Genomic DNA, 15,003 nt, shown 5'->3' on the forward strand with positions numbered 1-15,003 from the left:
ACTCTGTTTTCTGGATTTCTTGGATATGTTCCATAATTTTGTGAAGTGTGAAATTCTGTTTCAGCTAACTTTTATAATATTTTAATAACTTTTTAAGATCACTTTACTTTTAGTTGGTGCTGAAATTCAGGGAAGATATTTGTAAGTTATATACAGCATCTTTAGCTTAAAGTTGTGTTTTTTTTGTTTGTTTTCTTTATAGAATATCTGGCATAGGGGATACACAATTACACAGTAATTTGGTAACTTGAACCTGGTTGTTCTTTACTCCTGGAAAATGAATAGGTTTGAGGCAAATCCACAATTATACGTGACAAAAAAAAAGCATACAAGAGAAAATATATCAACTTAACCCAAGGTTACTAATAGGACAGATGGGCATTTTCTGAATTTAAACTATAGTGAAAAACCAGATTAAATCTGTCCCTGAAACTTTTGAATGAAGTGAGATCATTTATTTTTAAGATAAATGAAATTTCTTCTCTTTCCTTACATTTTAAATCAGTTTGGAAGAAAAATAGATTTACAAGATTGTTCTGTGCAAAACGAATACCAGGAACTTTTATTTTATTTCTTTAGGATTTTTATTGTATATTTTCTGTATTTATATTTTAAATGTTATCTCCTTTCCCTTGTCTCCCAGCCCTTCTCAACTCCCCCTGCTTTTATGAAGATGTTCCCATTCCCACAGGCCCACTCCTACCCCTCCCACTCCCACTCAGGGTCTATACTGGGGAAACGAGCCTTCACTGAACCAAGGGCTTTTCCTATTGGTGGCAGACATTGCCATCCTCTGCTACATATGCAGCTCCAGCCATGGGTCCCTCCAGGTGTACTTACTAGTTAGTGGTTTAGTCCCTGGGAGCTCTGGGGAGTCTAGTTGGTTGGTATTGTTGTTCGTCCTATGGGGTTGCAAACCCCTTCAGCTCCTTCAGTCCTTTCTCTAGTCCATTACAGTCCCAATTCTCAGTCTAATGGTTATGTACAAGTCTCCTCATCTGTATCAGTATGACTCTAGCAGAGCCTCACAGGAGACATCCATATCAGGCTCCTGTCAGCAAGCACTTCTTTCTTGGCATCAGCAGTAGTGATTGTGTTTGGTGGCTGCATATGGGATGGATTCCCAGGTGAGGCAGTCTCTGGATGATGTTTCCTTAGGACCCTGCTCTACTCTTTGTCTCTGTATTTCCTCCCGTGAATATTTTTTCTCTCTTCTAAGAAGAACTGAGGCATCCACATTTTGGTCTTCCTTCTTCTTCATATGGTCTGAGAAATATTTCTTGGGTATTCTGAGCTTTTAGGCTAATATTAGTAAATATACCATGTGTGTTTTTTTGTAACTGGGTTACCTCACCCAGGATGATATTTACCTAAGAATTTCATGTAGTCATTGTTTTTAATAGCTGAGAAATACTCCATTGAGAAAATGTACCACATTTTCAGTATACATTCTTCTGAGTTTAATGGCTCCTTGTAAGAAGCATGAAGGTCTTTGATGAAGTTAAAGTGTCAAAAACTTATTTGTCTTAGTCATAGGTTTAAGAATTTCATTATTTAGTGATTTCATTGTTAAGGTGATTTCTTTTTTTAGATTGAACAACTTCATTTTAAAAATAAAGATAAATGTACAGATTTTAAAAATTTATGCATAAAAGAATGAGAATACATATTTGTCAGTACTTAATTTTTAAAGGTTTGATAGTATGCATTAAAATCTTACTAGTTACAATAAGCATAAAGTACATGTAAAACAAGATGTAACCTGGAATTAGTCAATGTTTTCTTGGTGGGTAAAAATTAAGCATAATAGTTTTTCATTTTCTTTCTTTTATTTCTTTTTGTTTTTGGCCTTTGTTTTTTCTTGAACTTCACATAGTCTATTAGTAGCTTCTGGGGTGTTCAGAGCTTTCTGGGGTTAGTATCCAATTATCAGTGACTGCATATTATGTCTGTTCTTTTGTTACTGGGTTATCTCATTCAGGATGATATCCTCTAGATGCTTACATTTTCTTAAAAATTTCATAAAGTCACTGTTTCTGATAGCTGAGTAGTACTCCATTGTATAAATATACCACAATTTTTGTATCCATTCATCTACTGAAGGAAATCTGGATTCTTTCCAGCTTCTGGCTATTATAAATAGAGCTGCTATGAACATTGTGGTGCATGTGTCTTTGTTGTGTGTTGGAGGTTCTCTGGGGTATACACACAGAAGTAGAATAACTGGGTATTGAGGTAGTACTATGTTCAAATTTCTCAGGAATCCACAGATTGATTTCCAGAGTGGTTGTACCAGTTTACAACCCAACCAGCAGTGGAGAAGTGTCCTTCCTTCTCCTCATCCTCACCAGCATCTGCAGCCATCTGAATACTTGATTTTAGCCATTCTGACTGCTGTGAGGTGAAATATCAGGGTTGTTTTAATTTGCATTTCCCTGATGGCTAATGATGTCAAGCACTTCCTTAGATGCTTCTGAACCATTCGATATTCCTCAATTGAGAACTTTTTGTTTAGCTCTGTACCCCATTTTCTAATAGGGTTGTTTGATTCTCTGGTGTCTAGCTTCATGAGTTCTTTGTATACCTTGGATATTAGGCCTCTATCTGATGTGGGATTGGTAAATATCTTTTCCCAATCTGTTGGCTGCTGTTTTGTTTTCTTCACAGTGTCTTAGCCTTACAGAAACATTGAAGTCTCATTAAGTCCCATTTGTCAATCTTTGACCTTAGAGCATGAACCATTGGTGTTCTGTTCAGGAAATTTTCTCTTGTGCCTATGTGTTCTAAGGTTTCCCCTACTTTCTCTTCTAATAGTTTCAGTGTACCTGGTTTAATGTGGAGATCTTTAACCCACTTGCACTTGAGCTTTGTACAGGGAGATAAGAAAGGGTCTATTTTCATTCTTCTGCATGCTGAGACCCAATTGGACCAACACTATTTGTTGAAGAGGCTGTTCTTTTTCAATTGAAGGTTTACAGTTCCTTTGTCAAAAAGCAAGTGACCATATATATGAGGCCTCATTTCTGGATCTTCTATTCTATTCCATTGATCCACATGCCTATCTCTGTACCAGTAACATGCAGTTTCGAACACAATTGCCTTGTAAAATAGCTTGAGGTCAGGGATGGTGATTCCCGCAGAAGTTTTCTAGTCATTATTACAGGTGGATTTCGAAATTCTAGGTATTTTATTATTGCAGATGAAATTGCACATTCCTCTTTCCAACTATATGAAGAATTGTGTTAGAATTTTGATGGGGATTACATTGAATCTGTAGGTTACTTTTGGTAAGATGGCCATCTTTACAATGTTGATTTTTCCAATCCATGAGCATGGGAGATCTTTCCATTTTCTGAGATCTTCCTCAATTTCCTTCTTTTGAGATTTGAAGTGCTTGTCATACAGATCCTTCACTTGCTTAGCTAGAGTCACACCAAGTTATTTCTTACTTTTTGTGACTATTGTGAAAGGTATTTTTTCCCTAATTTCTATCTCTGCATGTTTGTCCTTTGAGTAGAGGAAGGCTACTGATTTGTTTGAGTTAATTGTATATCCAGCCACTTTGCTGAACTTGTTTATCAGCCGTAGAAGTTCTCTGATGGAATTTTTGGGGTTACTTAAGTACACTATCAGGTCATCTGCAGTGATGTTTTACTCCTTTATTTCTAATTTGTATCCTTTTGCTTTCCATTTGCTGTCTAAGTGCTCCAGCCAGGATTTTCAGTACTATGTTGAACAGGTAAGGGGAGAGTGGGCAGCCTTCTCTAGCCCCTGACTTTAGTGGGATTGCTTCAAGTTTTTCACTGTTAAGTTTGATGTTGGCTATTGGTTTCCTGTATATTGCTTTTATTATGTTTACGTATGGGCCTTGGATTCCTGTTCTTTCCCAGTGTTTTAACATGAAGGGGTATTCAATTTTGTCAAATGTTTTCTCAGCATCTAGTGACATGACCATGTAATTTTTACTTTGAGTTAGTTTATATGATAGATTGTATTGATGGATTTCTATATATTAAACCATTCCTGCATCACAGGGATGAAGCCTACTTGATCAAGGTGAATGATTGTTTTGATGTGTTTTTGGATTCAGTTTGCAAGGATTTTGTTGAGTATTTTTGCATCAATGTTCATAAGTGAAATTGGTCTGAACTTCTCTTTCCTTGTAAGGACTTTGTGTGGTTTAGTAACAAGGGTTATTGGGGCCTTGGAAAATGAGTTAGGTAGTTTTCCATCTGACTCGATTTTATGGAATAGTTTGGAGAGTATTGGTATTAGATCGTCAATAAAGGTCTGATAAAATTCTGCACTGAACCCTCTGTTCCTGGACTTTTTTTGGTTGGGAGGCTTTTGATGACTACTTCTATTTCTTTAGGTGTTACAGAATTATTTAGATGGTTTACCTGGTCCTGGTTTAACTTTAGTACCTGGTATCTGTCTAGGAATTCATCCATTTCCTCCAGATTTTCCACCTTTGTTGAGTATAAACTTTTATAGGAAGATATGATGATTTCTTTGCTTGGTGTTTTGACTATTATGTGTCAGGAGGAATTTCTTTTCTGGTCCAACCTATTTGGAGTTCTGAAGGCTTCTTTTATGCTCGTGGTCATCTCATTCTTAAGGGTAGGGAAGTTTTCTTCTACAATTTTGTTGAAGATATTTACTGTGCCTCTTAGTTGATATTCTTCTCCCTCTTCTATTCCTATTATCCTTAGGTTTGGTCTTCTCATTGTGTCTTGGATCTCCTGGATATTTTGAGTTAGGAGCTTTTTGGTTTTTGCATCTTCTCTGGCTGTTTTGTCTATGTTTACAATGTTGTCTTCGGCCCCTGAGATTCTCTCTTCCATCTCTTGTAGTCTATTGGAAATGTTTGCTTCTGTGACTCCTGATTTCTTTTCTAGGTGTTCTACCTCTAGGGTTATCTCTTTTAGTGTTTTCTTCATTGTGTCAATTTCCATTTTAAATTCCTTCTTCCATTCCTTCATCTCTTTGGTTCTGTTTTCCTCTAGTTATTTGAGTTCTTTGAGTGTTTTTCTTGTTTCCTCTTTAAAAGCTTCTGATTCTTTTTGCTTTTCCTCCCGTTCTTGTTTAAGGATCTCTATCATCGTCTTGAGGTATGATTTTAGGTCTGCTTCTTCTTTTTCTGGAGTGTTTGGCATTCCGCTGTTTGCTGTGATGGAAGAGCTGGGTACTGGTGTTGCCAGGTTGTCTTGGTTTCCTTGGGATATGCTCTTTTGCTTTCCTTTTGCCATCTTGTTGTCAGTGATATGTTCTTGCCGTTCCCTTGTACCTGGTCTGTGTCCCTGGATCTCCACTGGTCCGAGCCCTGTTTTGAGCCCCAATGCTGCCGGGTGGGAACAGAGTTCCCAATGCTGGGTTCCTGGTCCCTGTATCAGGCAGGGCATGGTCACGCTTTCCGTAAGCCGCCGGGTTGGAACAGAGCACATCTATTTCTTTATGCTTTTCCTCCCGTTCTTGTTTAAGGATCGCTATCATCATCTTGAGGTATGATTTCAGGTGTGAGTCTTCTTATTCAGGAGTGTTTGGCATTCTGCTGTTTGTTGTGATGGGAGAGCTGGGTTCAGGTGTTGCCAGATTGTCTTGGTTTCCCTGGGGTAAGTTCTTTTGCTTTCCTCTTGCCATCTTTTTGTCTGTGACTATAAGTGGTCTTGTCAGTGATTGGCTCCTGTTTCTCCCATGTAGCTGGACTGTGTCCCTGAATCTCTGCTGTTTTCAGTGGCAGATGGCCGGAGTCTCTGTTCTGTATGCACGGGCCAGCCGGCTGGAAACGAGAACCTATGGCAGAGTTTTTGGTCCCTTGAACCAATGGGGGGGGCAAAGCTTTCCAGGCACTCGACCCAGACCTCTCTGTGCCCCAGCTACCCGCAGTACAGTCTCACCAGGCCTGTGCCTCTGGATCTCCGCTGTTCCTTGTGGCAGATGGCCTGAGCAGCTGTTCTGCACACCTAGTTTTAGATTTTTATTAACATTTTATTGGTGGTTTGTGAATTCACATCATGTACTCCTCTCCCCAACCCTTCATACCAGCCCTCCATCCTTGCAACTACTCCCAAAAAAAGAAACAAATTAAAAATAAAATGAATCTTGTTGTAAAAGCTATAATGGGCCTCTGTGGGTACTGCAGTATATCCTTTGGCCTGCAGATGTTTTCTTACAAATATTCATTGTGATGAATCATTGGTTTTGGTTTAAGGCCTCTGGCTTCTGCTACACTGCCAATCCTGGGAACTACTGGGAACTTCTTGGATATCCTGTTGTTTCCCCATGTCATAGAGCTTTGGATCTATACAACTGTCCCCTCCATGCACTCCAGAAGTTTATTGATGGAACAGACAGACCTTGCAGTGGTGGGCCAATTATTAGTTGTTTACATACTAATTTTTAAGTCAATACCACTAAGGTAAAAATAAAAAGGTAAATTGTACTGGTTAGTTTTGTGTCAATGTGACACAGCTGAAGTTATTACAGAGATAAAATCTTCAGTTGAGAAAATGCTTCCATGAGATCCAGCTGTAAGGCATTTTCTCAACTGGTGGGCAAGGTGGGAGGGCCCAGCCCATTGTGGGTTCTGCCATCCCTGAGCTTGTTGACCTGGGTTCTATAAGACAGCAGGTTGAGCAAACTAGGTGAAGCAAGCCAGTAAATGACATTCCTTCATGGCCTGTGCATCAGCTTCTGCTTCCTGACCTGCATGAGTTCCAGCCCTGACTTCCTCTGGTGATGAACAGCGATATGAAAGTTTAAGCTGGATAAACTCTTTCCTCCCCAACTTACTTCTTGTTCATAATTTTAATGCAGGAATAGAAACCCTGACTAAGACATAAATCTATTGTAAAGATGAGGCACCTAACCCTCAAGAGACTTGAGGCCCCAGGGAGTGGAGAAGTCTGGTGGCATAAGGAGTGGTGGGACATATGGTTGGAGACAGGGAAGGAGGAAGGGGATGAAGAATTGTTGGAAAGCTGACCAGGAGAGGTATAGCAACTTAACTATAAATAAAGATTTAATAATAGTAATAATAATAGTAATAATAATAATTGATCCTGAAGCTGCAGGAACAGAAAGATAATACAATTCCAACAGGTTATGTGGAAGCATATGCTACTCCAATTCTACCTTATTGAACATATTTATAAAGCCTACGTTTTTACTCCTATACAAGGATCTGGATCTTGAATGACACTGAAATCCAGCATCAGTGATGAAGAAGAAGGATGAATTGATAATGACTCCTAAGTTTCCTATTTGTTTGACAGGATAGGCTGTAGTCTATAATTGAAAAAACTCTCTAGAACACTTCTCCACTGTGGGTGGGGGTTGTAAACTGATACAACCACTCTCGAAATCAGTCTGGAGATTCCTCAGAAAATTGATCATAGTACTACCTGAAGATCCAGCTATTCCACTTCTGGGCGTATACCCCAGAGACACTCCAATATACAACAAAGATATATGCACCACAATGTTCATAGCAGCTCTATTTATAATAGCCAGAAGCTGGAAAGAACCAAGATGTCCTTCAGTAGATGAATGGATACAAAAATTGTGGTACATTTACACAATGGAGTACTATACTACTCAGCTATCAGAAACAATGACTGAATTAAATTCTTAAGAAAATGGTTGCATCTAGAGAATATCATCCTGAGTGAGATAACCCAGTCACAAAAGAACAGACATAATATGCAGTCACTGATAGTGGGATGCTAACCCCAGAGGCTCGGACTGCCCCAGAAACAACTTACAGACTGTGTGAAGTTCAAGAAAAAAAGAAAACAAAACAAACAAAACAAACAAAAAAAACATTATGCTCAATCCTTACACACCAAGAAAATGTTGACTAATTCCGGGGTACATCCTGTTCTACATGTACATTTTGCTCATTGTAACTAGTAAGACCTTAATGTAGAGTATCAAACCTTAAAAAAAAAAAAAAGAAAAAAAAAGCCAAGCACTGACAAAAATGTATTTGTATACATTTATGCAAAAATGTTTAAAATTTTTTTCTTTTATCTTGGTTTTCTAAAATAAATTTAAAAAAAAAAAAAAGAAAAACTCTCTAGATTATCCCAAAGAAGTGGGACAAACTTTCAGGTTCTACATTAAAAACAGTTTCCTTTCAAGAGAAACTACTTAGCCCCAAATAAGGCTTTCTTCATAATTATAGTAAAGCAAAGCTTGGGAAACAAGTGAAATACAAGAAAGGTTACTTGTTAGATGTGAGTTACTGCACAAATTCAGGACATGAATTCTATGTTGAGTATGTTTAAATAAAATGAATAATAGATAAATTAAAAAATTTGTGCTGGAAGGATAGGAGAGTTCATCACCACATAGCCAGGGACAACTCTAATGTGTGTGTCACATACAATTTACATTACTGGGCAATTGTAGTAAATATAGTTTTGGTTGTGGTAGAGTAATAATATCTAGTATAATGGAAATTCAAAGTTTAGATCATATCTCTTTATAAATGTAGAAATTGAAAGTCTGAAAGAAGAAACACCCACTTCCAAAGCCATACTTAGCTACCATGTGTCAGAGGTACACAACAAACTTCATATTTGAAACTATTTTTCTAGAATAGCGACAAAATTTACTACCCAGTATAGGATTCTTTTGTATGAAAATCACAGAGGTAATATGTGCAGAGGAAAATATGTTTAAACCAAGATCTCCAGGAACAAATAGAATGTATATATACATCAAGCTAACTTTTTCTCTGGACCTTGATATAAGTCTAATCACAATTTCAAATCACAACATTTGATTTCTAGATGCTCTTAATGAAATCCTCATGGGAATATTTGTTTTATTTTTCTCTTTTGGATATTTATTTATTTGTGCTTTATCTTATTTTGGTTTTAAACAAATTCTCATTAGATATCAGATTACCAGAACTCACTATGTAGATCAACCTGGACTTAGACTCTTGGTTATTAGGCCTTTGATTACAAGTAACACTGCTGTGCCTCTCCCCAGTAGTTAATTATATGATACATTTTAATGTCCATAATAAGATTACATTAAAACTGAGTAATATTTAGAAAGTTTAGAGAATTATATTAAAGACAAGACAACTTAAATATGCCTAAAGGATTATTTTATTGAAATGACTGGAATGGAAATAGGTTCTCAAAGAAATAATAGTAAATCCAATTTTTCACAAACTATTTTGTACAGATTATTGACTTGCATTTTTAACTCAATACTGAACATTTATAGTACTAAGTGAATTATCATTGAGAAGCATGTAGAGTCCGTGGGCCAAATTCAAATGGATACCATATGATGCACAGAATAAATAAAATTATAAAATTTCTTCTTTCTATGTATATTCACTGAGAAATATATCATTTTTGTAGCATGATCCAGAGATGAAAAGGTTTGTACATTTCCAGTTTCAGTCAATTCTGTGAAAGAAAAATATAGAATCATTTCTGTTGCTGTAAACCAGTGCTTCTCAACATTCCTGATGCTGCAACCCTTTAATACACTTCTTCATGTTGTGGTAACCCCAACTATAAAGTATATACTTTTTCATTTTATTGTTGCTCTATAAATGTAGTTTTGCTACTTTATAAACCCTAATGTAAATACCTGATATGCCACCTCTGTAAAAAGTCATTCAACCCCCAAAGGGGGCCTGACTCACAGGTGGAGAACTGCTATGTCCTAATAATTTACTTCTCACCATTAAAATCAATTGTTCTAATGCTCTATTAATCCCCTCCTAGGAGACAAATAAACATTTAATGTCACATCAGCTCACAAAAGATTATTGCAGAATATATAATCTGTCTTCAGTGCTGAGAAGTTTTATAGTTTAGAATTTCAAAGCTATATTCTCTGTCCCATTGTGACTCTAAATACTTGGGCAAATTAGTTTTGATTCATGAATGAAAGAACAATTTAGATGTAATAAATATGAAATTTATTAGATCTACAGTATACATTGAAATAAAAATTACCTATAACAAAAGCAAAAAAATATCCACATAAAATATAAGAAAACCTTCATTTCTGCTTTTTCTCACAGCATGTTATGAGATGTAAAGATAAAAAAGCTTTTGAAAGGAGATGGATCTATACCAGTGGCAAACAAATAAAATAAAAGTTTCTTGAAATATAAATGTGTCCAGTGTCATGCTGGTAAGAAGCAGTCAACCACGGAAATTATAGTAGTAAGTTACTACTTTGATGAAATTTGCTACTCTGTTGTGTCTATATAGGAGAATAAAATATATAAAGATATAAAACATAAAAATTATCATTCTATTCTTTAGTTTCCAAGAACTTACCAAAAAACGAGGAGGAGAAAAATAACCCGGAAATCCTCTTAGACCTTAAATACAAACATACAAATAAATAACTATACATTTTCTATCTCAGTCCAACATTTGTCTGAAATGTATTCCATGTAGTAAGTGAAACACTGCAATCTTTTGACTCCACATAATATAGTCAGGAGCACAAATAAACTGCAATATGGGAATAATATATAAGCTCAAGCAAATTTTAGAACGCTACAAAAAAATGTGTTACCAAGTCCTAATAAGATTGGCAGATTTAATGGTGGTTTATCCCAGCTTAATCCTCTGTAAATCAGAATTCCAAATCTACTAGTAAAATCAGTGTTCTTGTAACTGTTTTCAACATGCCATTACTTTTACCTAGATAGCCAGTTATATCAAAATCGGTGAGTAACTAGACAGTAGGCACTGCGAATTGGGTTGAGATTCTGTTTTATAGCTAACCGTGAAGATCATCTGTTTATTAATGAGCTATATTTCTTTCAGTCTAGAGCTCTCATTCTCTCTATTATTGTCATCGTCTGTACGTTTTGAAGGGAATTGGAAGAATGAAGATTGAACTTACAGAAACGGAATGAAGTTGCCCACTGGCAGAGATCTGGACGGTGGGGTTGAGCAGAAGTTCTAGGTACTGGAGAAGGTCTTGGACGGACATACCTTGTTGCAGAAAGGGGGTGACGTGCTGAAGAAGGTACAGGATTTTAGACTGAGGAAGAGACAGCTGGGACTGAGAAGAAGCCATGGGAGTCTGAGGAAAAGCCTGCACAAGCTGTTGCAGGAGCTGGACCAGAGACTGAGGAAGATGCAGATTACCAAGATCGACAAGACTGGGGATTTGAGAGCTAAAGAGACCGGGCACAGCTTCAGAGTTAAGGAAGGACATCTGTTTGTGCTGGGGAACGATGGAGGCTTTAGCTTTCAGGAAGGATTCCAGTTCAGGAGAAATGACAGGCCCAACAGATGGCACCACAGGGAGTTGAGCAATAGGCTGAACATTTTGTGGGAGAGGATTGCAAGAGATGGTCTGAGCATATGGTAAGGCCTGAGGCTGTGACTGGATGCTGGAGTGAACTTTCAGGGGCACATCCTAGAACAAAGGAAACCTTTAGTCACAATTCAGAGGAGTTGACATTAATTAATAATCTTTTACCCAATGATAAGCAAAAGAATGAGCAACTACAAAATCTTCATTACTTAAAAAAGAAGAAACCCTTAACAAGGCTAAATATGGTGTCTAATGGTTCTAAATCTAAAATCTTAAAGCCTGATGCAGAAGGATTGCTATTACTTTGAGACCAACTTGAGATAAATAGTAAGTTCTAGGCAATCTTGGGATACGAAGTAAGGGTTTTGAGTAAGACACACAAAATAAGAAAGCATGAGAAATTCTTAAGATTTTTTTTTGTCCTAGGAGTGAAGTAAATACACGACAACAGAGAGACTAATCAAGATTTTCCATCTGGTAGGTGGTCACAACAGTGCTACATTGTCAAAGGCTCTGACATTATTAATAATAGACAATACCACGAGTGATTGCAGTCATGGTGAACAAAAGGTATTGATGCCTACATGCACTTTCTAGAAACGAATTCTTGATGAGCAGTTTACCTCTGCCTGCAGCTGTCCCATGAGTTTCAGGCTCTGAAGTTTCTACCAGAAATAAACAATACATTAAAATCTCAAATGGTTCATCTTCAAAAACAAAGTGTGAAAATAAAGTACAATGGGTTTACCTCATTGATATGTTCATCAGACTCCTTCAAAAAATGTAAAAAGTATACATCATTTGTTTTTAGTGAATGAGCAGTATTTTTCAATACAATTTAGTCTATACTAGAAAAGTGAGTGCATTCAAGAAAGAAAAATAAATTAGTGTGCAAACTATACAACGTGATGTCTAAACAATGCTAACTCCCTGTACAATCATGATTCTTTCTCTGCCTACACATGCTCTTTGAGTTCCATTCTTAAATCAAAACACACAAGCATAATTGAAAATACTATATTGTAGTAATCACTCTGAGTTCACTTGCTAATATGGCAGGCTTCAAATAAACTGTGAGAAACGAATACATCCTCTGAGGCATTTGCAATATTGTGAAGAGAAAATAATAAACAGATGATAAACATTTCAAGGTAAAGACATCTATGTGATACTCATGGGCAAATTTAGGACTACATTGTATCCCGTTGATTCGTGTTGACGTTAATGACGACTTTCATAACCAAATATGTCCTTCTGCAAGCCAGCCTGCCTACTTTAGAGCTAGCATGTTATTTCTATTGGCATTTGTATTTAGTTGTCAATAGTACTATAGCTCCTAGCCAATGAGTTGCCCCAAAGGGCACACAGTAAATATTAATAATCCAGGTCAGATTAGGGAGCTCATGGCAATAAATAAGGTTGTGAGCTTCTAAAATGAAAAGGGGTTGAAGAGGCAGTAACAACATTTCATATAAGAAACTAATGGCGACAGGAACATGAAGCTTCCCAGATAGATATTTTTCTCCTCCTAATAGTATGTAAACAATATTTGCTTAAGAAACATATATTAGGGTTTGAAAAACACAATATAACTCAATAGAAAGATGGTATTTACTGCCTCTGAGAGACAATTGCCTTACCTCACTGGAGATACTTTCAGTCTGTAAAAAATATACATATGTTAAGTTACAGATCTGGTTAGGACTTCAAGATCATTAAAAAAGTAGTAATTTTAGAGTTGAAAATTTGTCTCAATAAAACACTTACCTCAGTGGATACAGTAAATGCAGTCTTCTATAAAAGCAAACAAACAAACAAAAGCCTTTATTAGTTACCATATCTACCTTGTTACTAAGCATAACTTCTGTTTGATTTTAGTGTCTTTTATCTCTTTCAGAAGTTAAGAAAAATGATATATGGATTTCATAATCTTTAAAACTTATATTTACAATCTCTTTGACCTTTTAATAATTTTTACTAGTACATTACTTTATAATACATGTGTACATAATCTTTGTTGACTGGCAAAAGTTACTTTAATTTCTATTAAACCCTTTTTTTTATTATGCCTGTGACTCTACTTATAGCATGGCCACAATTCTTGATTATATTTTCTCCTCTGAATATCTCTCTACACAGGCAATGTAAGACTTGACCTGCTCATCTGAAGAGATGCATACACTTTACCATCAGTGATATACTCAAGCTGCACATGTGAGTCCACTTTTGTCAAGTCATAGTTATTTGATGTATTTCTATTGCCTAGTTTTGTTTCTTATTTGTTGTTGTTGTTAAAGAATTTGTGATACAATAGAGCGTAAGCATGTGTTCCAGCTTTGAGAGCCTACAGGAGCTTTGAGACACTGTGATTCTCAAAGAGTGGTGATGAAATAAACAAATCGCAAACTCTCCATCGATTATACATTAAGAGCCACCACTGCCATTATTGTATAAGTGAGCAGACTCTTCTCTATATATAAATTACGTAGGAAGCTTCTTTACAAACCTCTCTTGCAAGAGCAAGTGCCACAAGGCAGGCAAGGATGAAGACCTTCATGGCTGTCAAGTCCTGTGAAGAAAGTGAAGAATTAGTAAAAGATTACTCAGTAACAAGTCAGAATCTACTCTGACCCTTCAATCCTCCTATTACTAAGCAGAACACTCAGACTTCTTTTTTGTTAATTCTCTTTTGTGAACAGTTGTATGAATACCTTACAAAAGCTATGAAGAACTCACAACTGCCAAAACATTTCACAATCCATTCATATAAAACTCCTGAGCACTTAGGTGGCCAGTGAACAAAACATTAATATCTAGCACTATGGAGCCTCACTTCTAGAATGAATTGGTAGACAATGTATATGAACTGTTTTGTTGTTTGTGAGTTATCATAGCATGAAAAATAAAAATTTAAATATATTTTTAAAAGTCTTTCCAGTACTTGAAGGTAGGAAATTATCCTATTGGTAAAAATAAGTGTTTTTATTTTTTTGATGGATGCTGTATTATTTAGTATTAACTCTCCTATGTCTAAAGCCTCCTCTACCAGTTCTTATATATTTCAATTGTTTTAGATTATTTTAAAAAGTGTGTCTTTGTATAGGTTAAATGTGGGGAGAATTCCACTGCAGTTTTTATATTTAAACCTTGCTGTTTTATACACCAATTTTAAACTAGAACTTCACTGTTCTGTGGTATGCTGTAATCCACAGTTCTTTCAAATCATCTTATTTCCAAGATCACTGGTTCTAAGTGAGTTCTGATAGAGAAAGAATTAAAGGAGCTGAAAGGGTTTGCAACCCCACAGGAAGAACAACAATATCAACCAACCAGATCCCGCAGAGAGCCCAGAGAAGGAACCACCAATCAAAAAGTACACATGGAGAGACCCATTTCTCCAGCTACATATGTAGGAGAGGATGGCCTTGTTGGTTTTGGGAAGGCTCATTTCCCCAATGTAGGGGAATGCCAGGGAGGAAAGGCAGGAGTGGGTGGGTAGATAGGAGAGCATCCTCACAGAAGAAGGGGGAGGCAGGATGGGATAGAAGGTTTCCAGAGGGAAAACCAGTAAAGTGATAACATTTGAAAAGTATATAAATAAAATATTCAATAATAAAGAAAATAGAAGACTTTGCTTCTATTTTCCACATCGTTTCTAATTTCTCTTACAATACTATGAGCTAGATT

General features: G+C 36.5%; 1 protein-coding gene across 1 annotated transcript; it reads right to left on the reverse strand.

Moving 5' to 3' along the window:
- Positions 1 to 9,258: 9,258 nt before the first annotated feature.
- CSN2 (casein beta) lies at positions 9,259 to 13,873 on the reverse strand (the record flags this gene model as incomplete). Its single annotated transcript, XM_080910556.1, has 7 exons — positions 9,259 to 9,431; positions 10,320 to 10,363; positions 10,897 to 11,418; positions 11,940 to 11,981; positions 12,065 to 12,088; positions 12,957 to 12,977; positions 13,802 to 13,873. 6 exons carry the CDS (start codon positions 13,871 to 13,873, stop codon positions 10,358 to 10,360), a joined length of 687 nt encoding a protein of 228 aa, XP_080766682.1. The 3' UTR covers positions 9,259 to 9,431; positions 10,320 to 10,357.
- Positions 13,874 to 15,003: the final 1,130 nt, after the last annotated feature.

Source organism: Micromys minutus (genome assembly GCF_963924665.1).
Source record: "Micromys minutus genome assembly, chromosome: 1".
Lineage (NCBI taxonomy): Eukaryota > Metazoa > Chordata > Mammalia > Rodentia > Muridae > Micromys > Micromys minutus.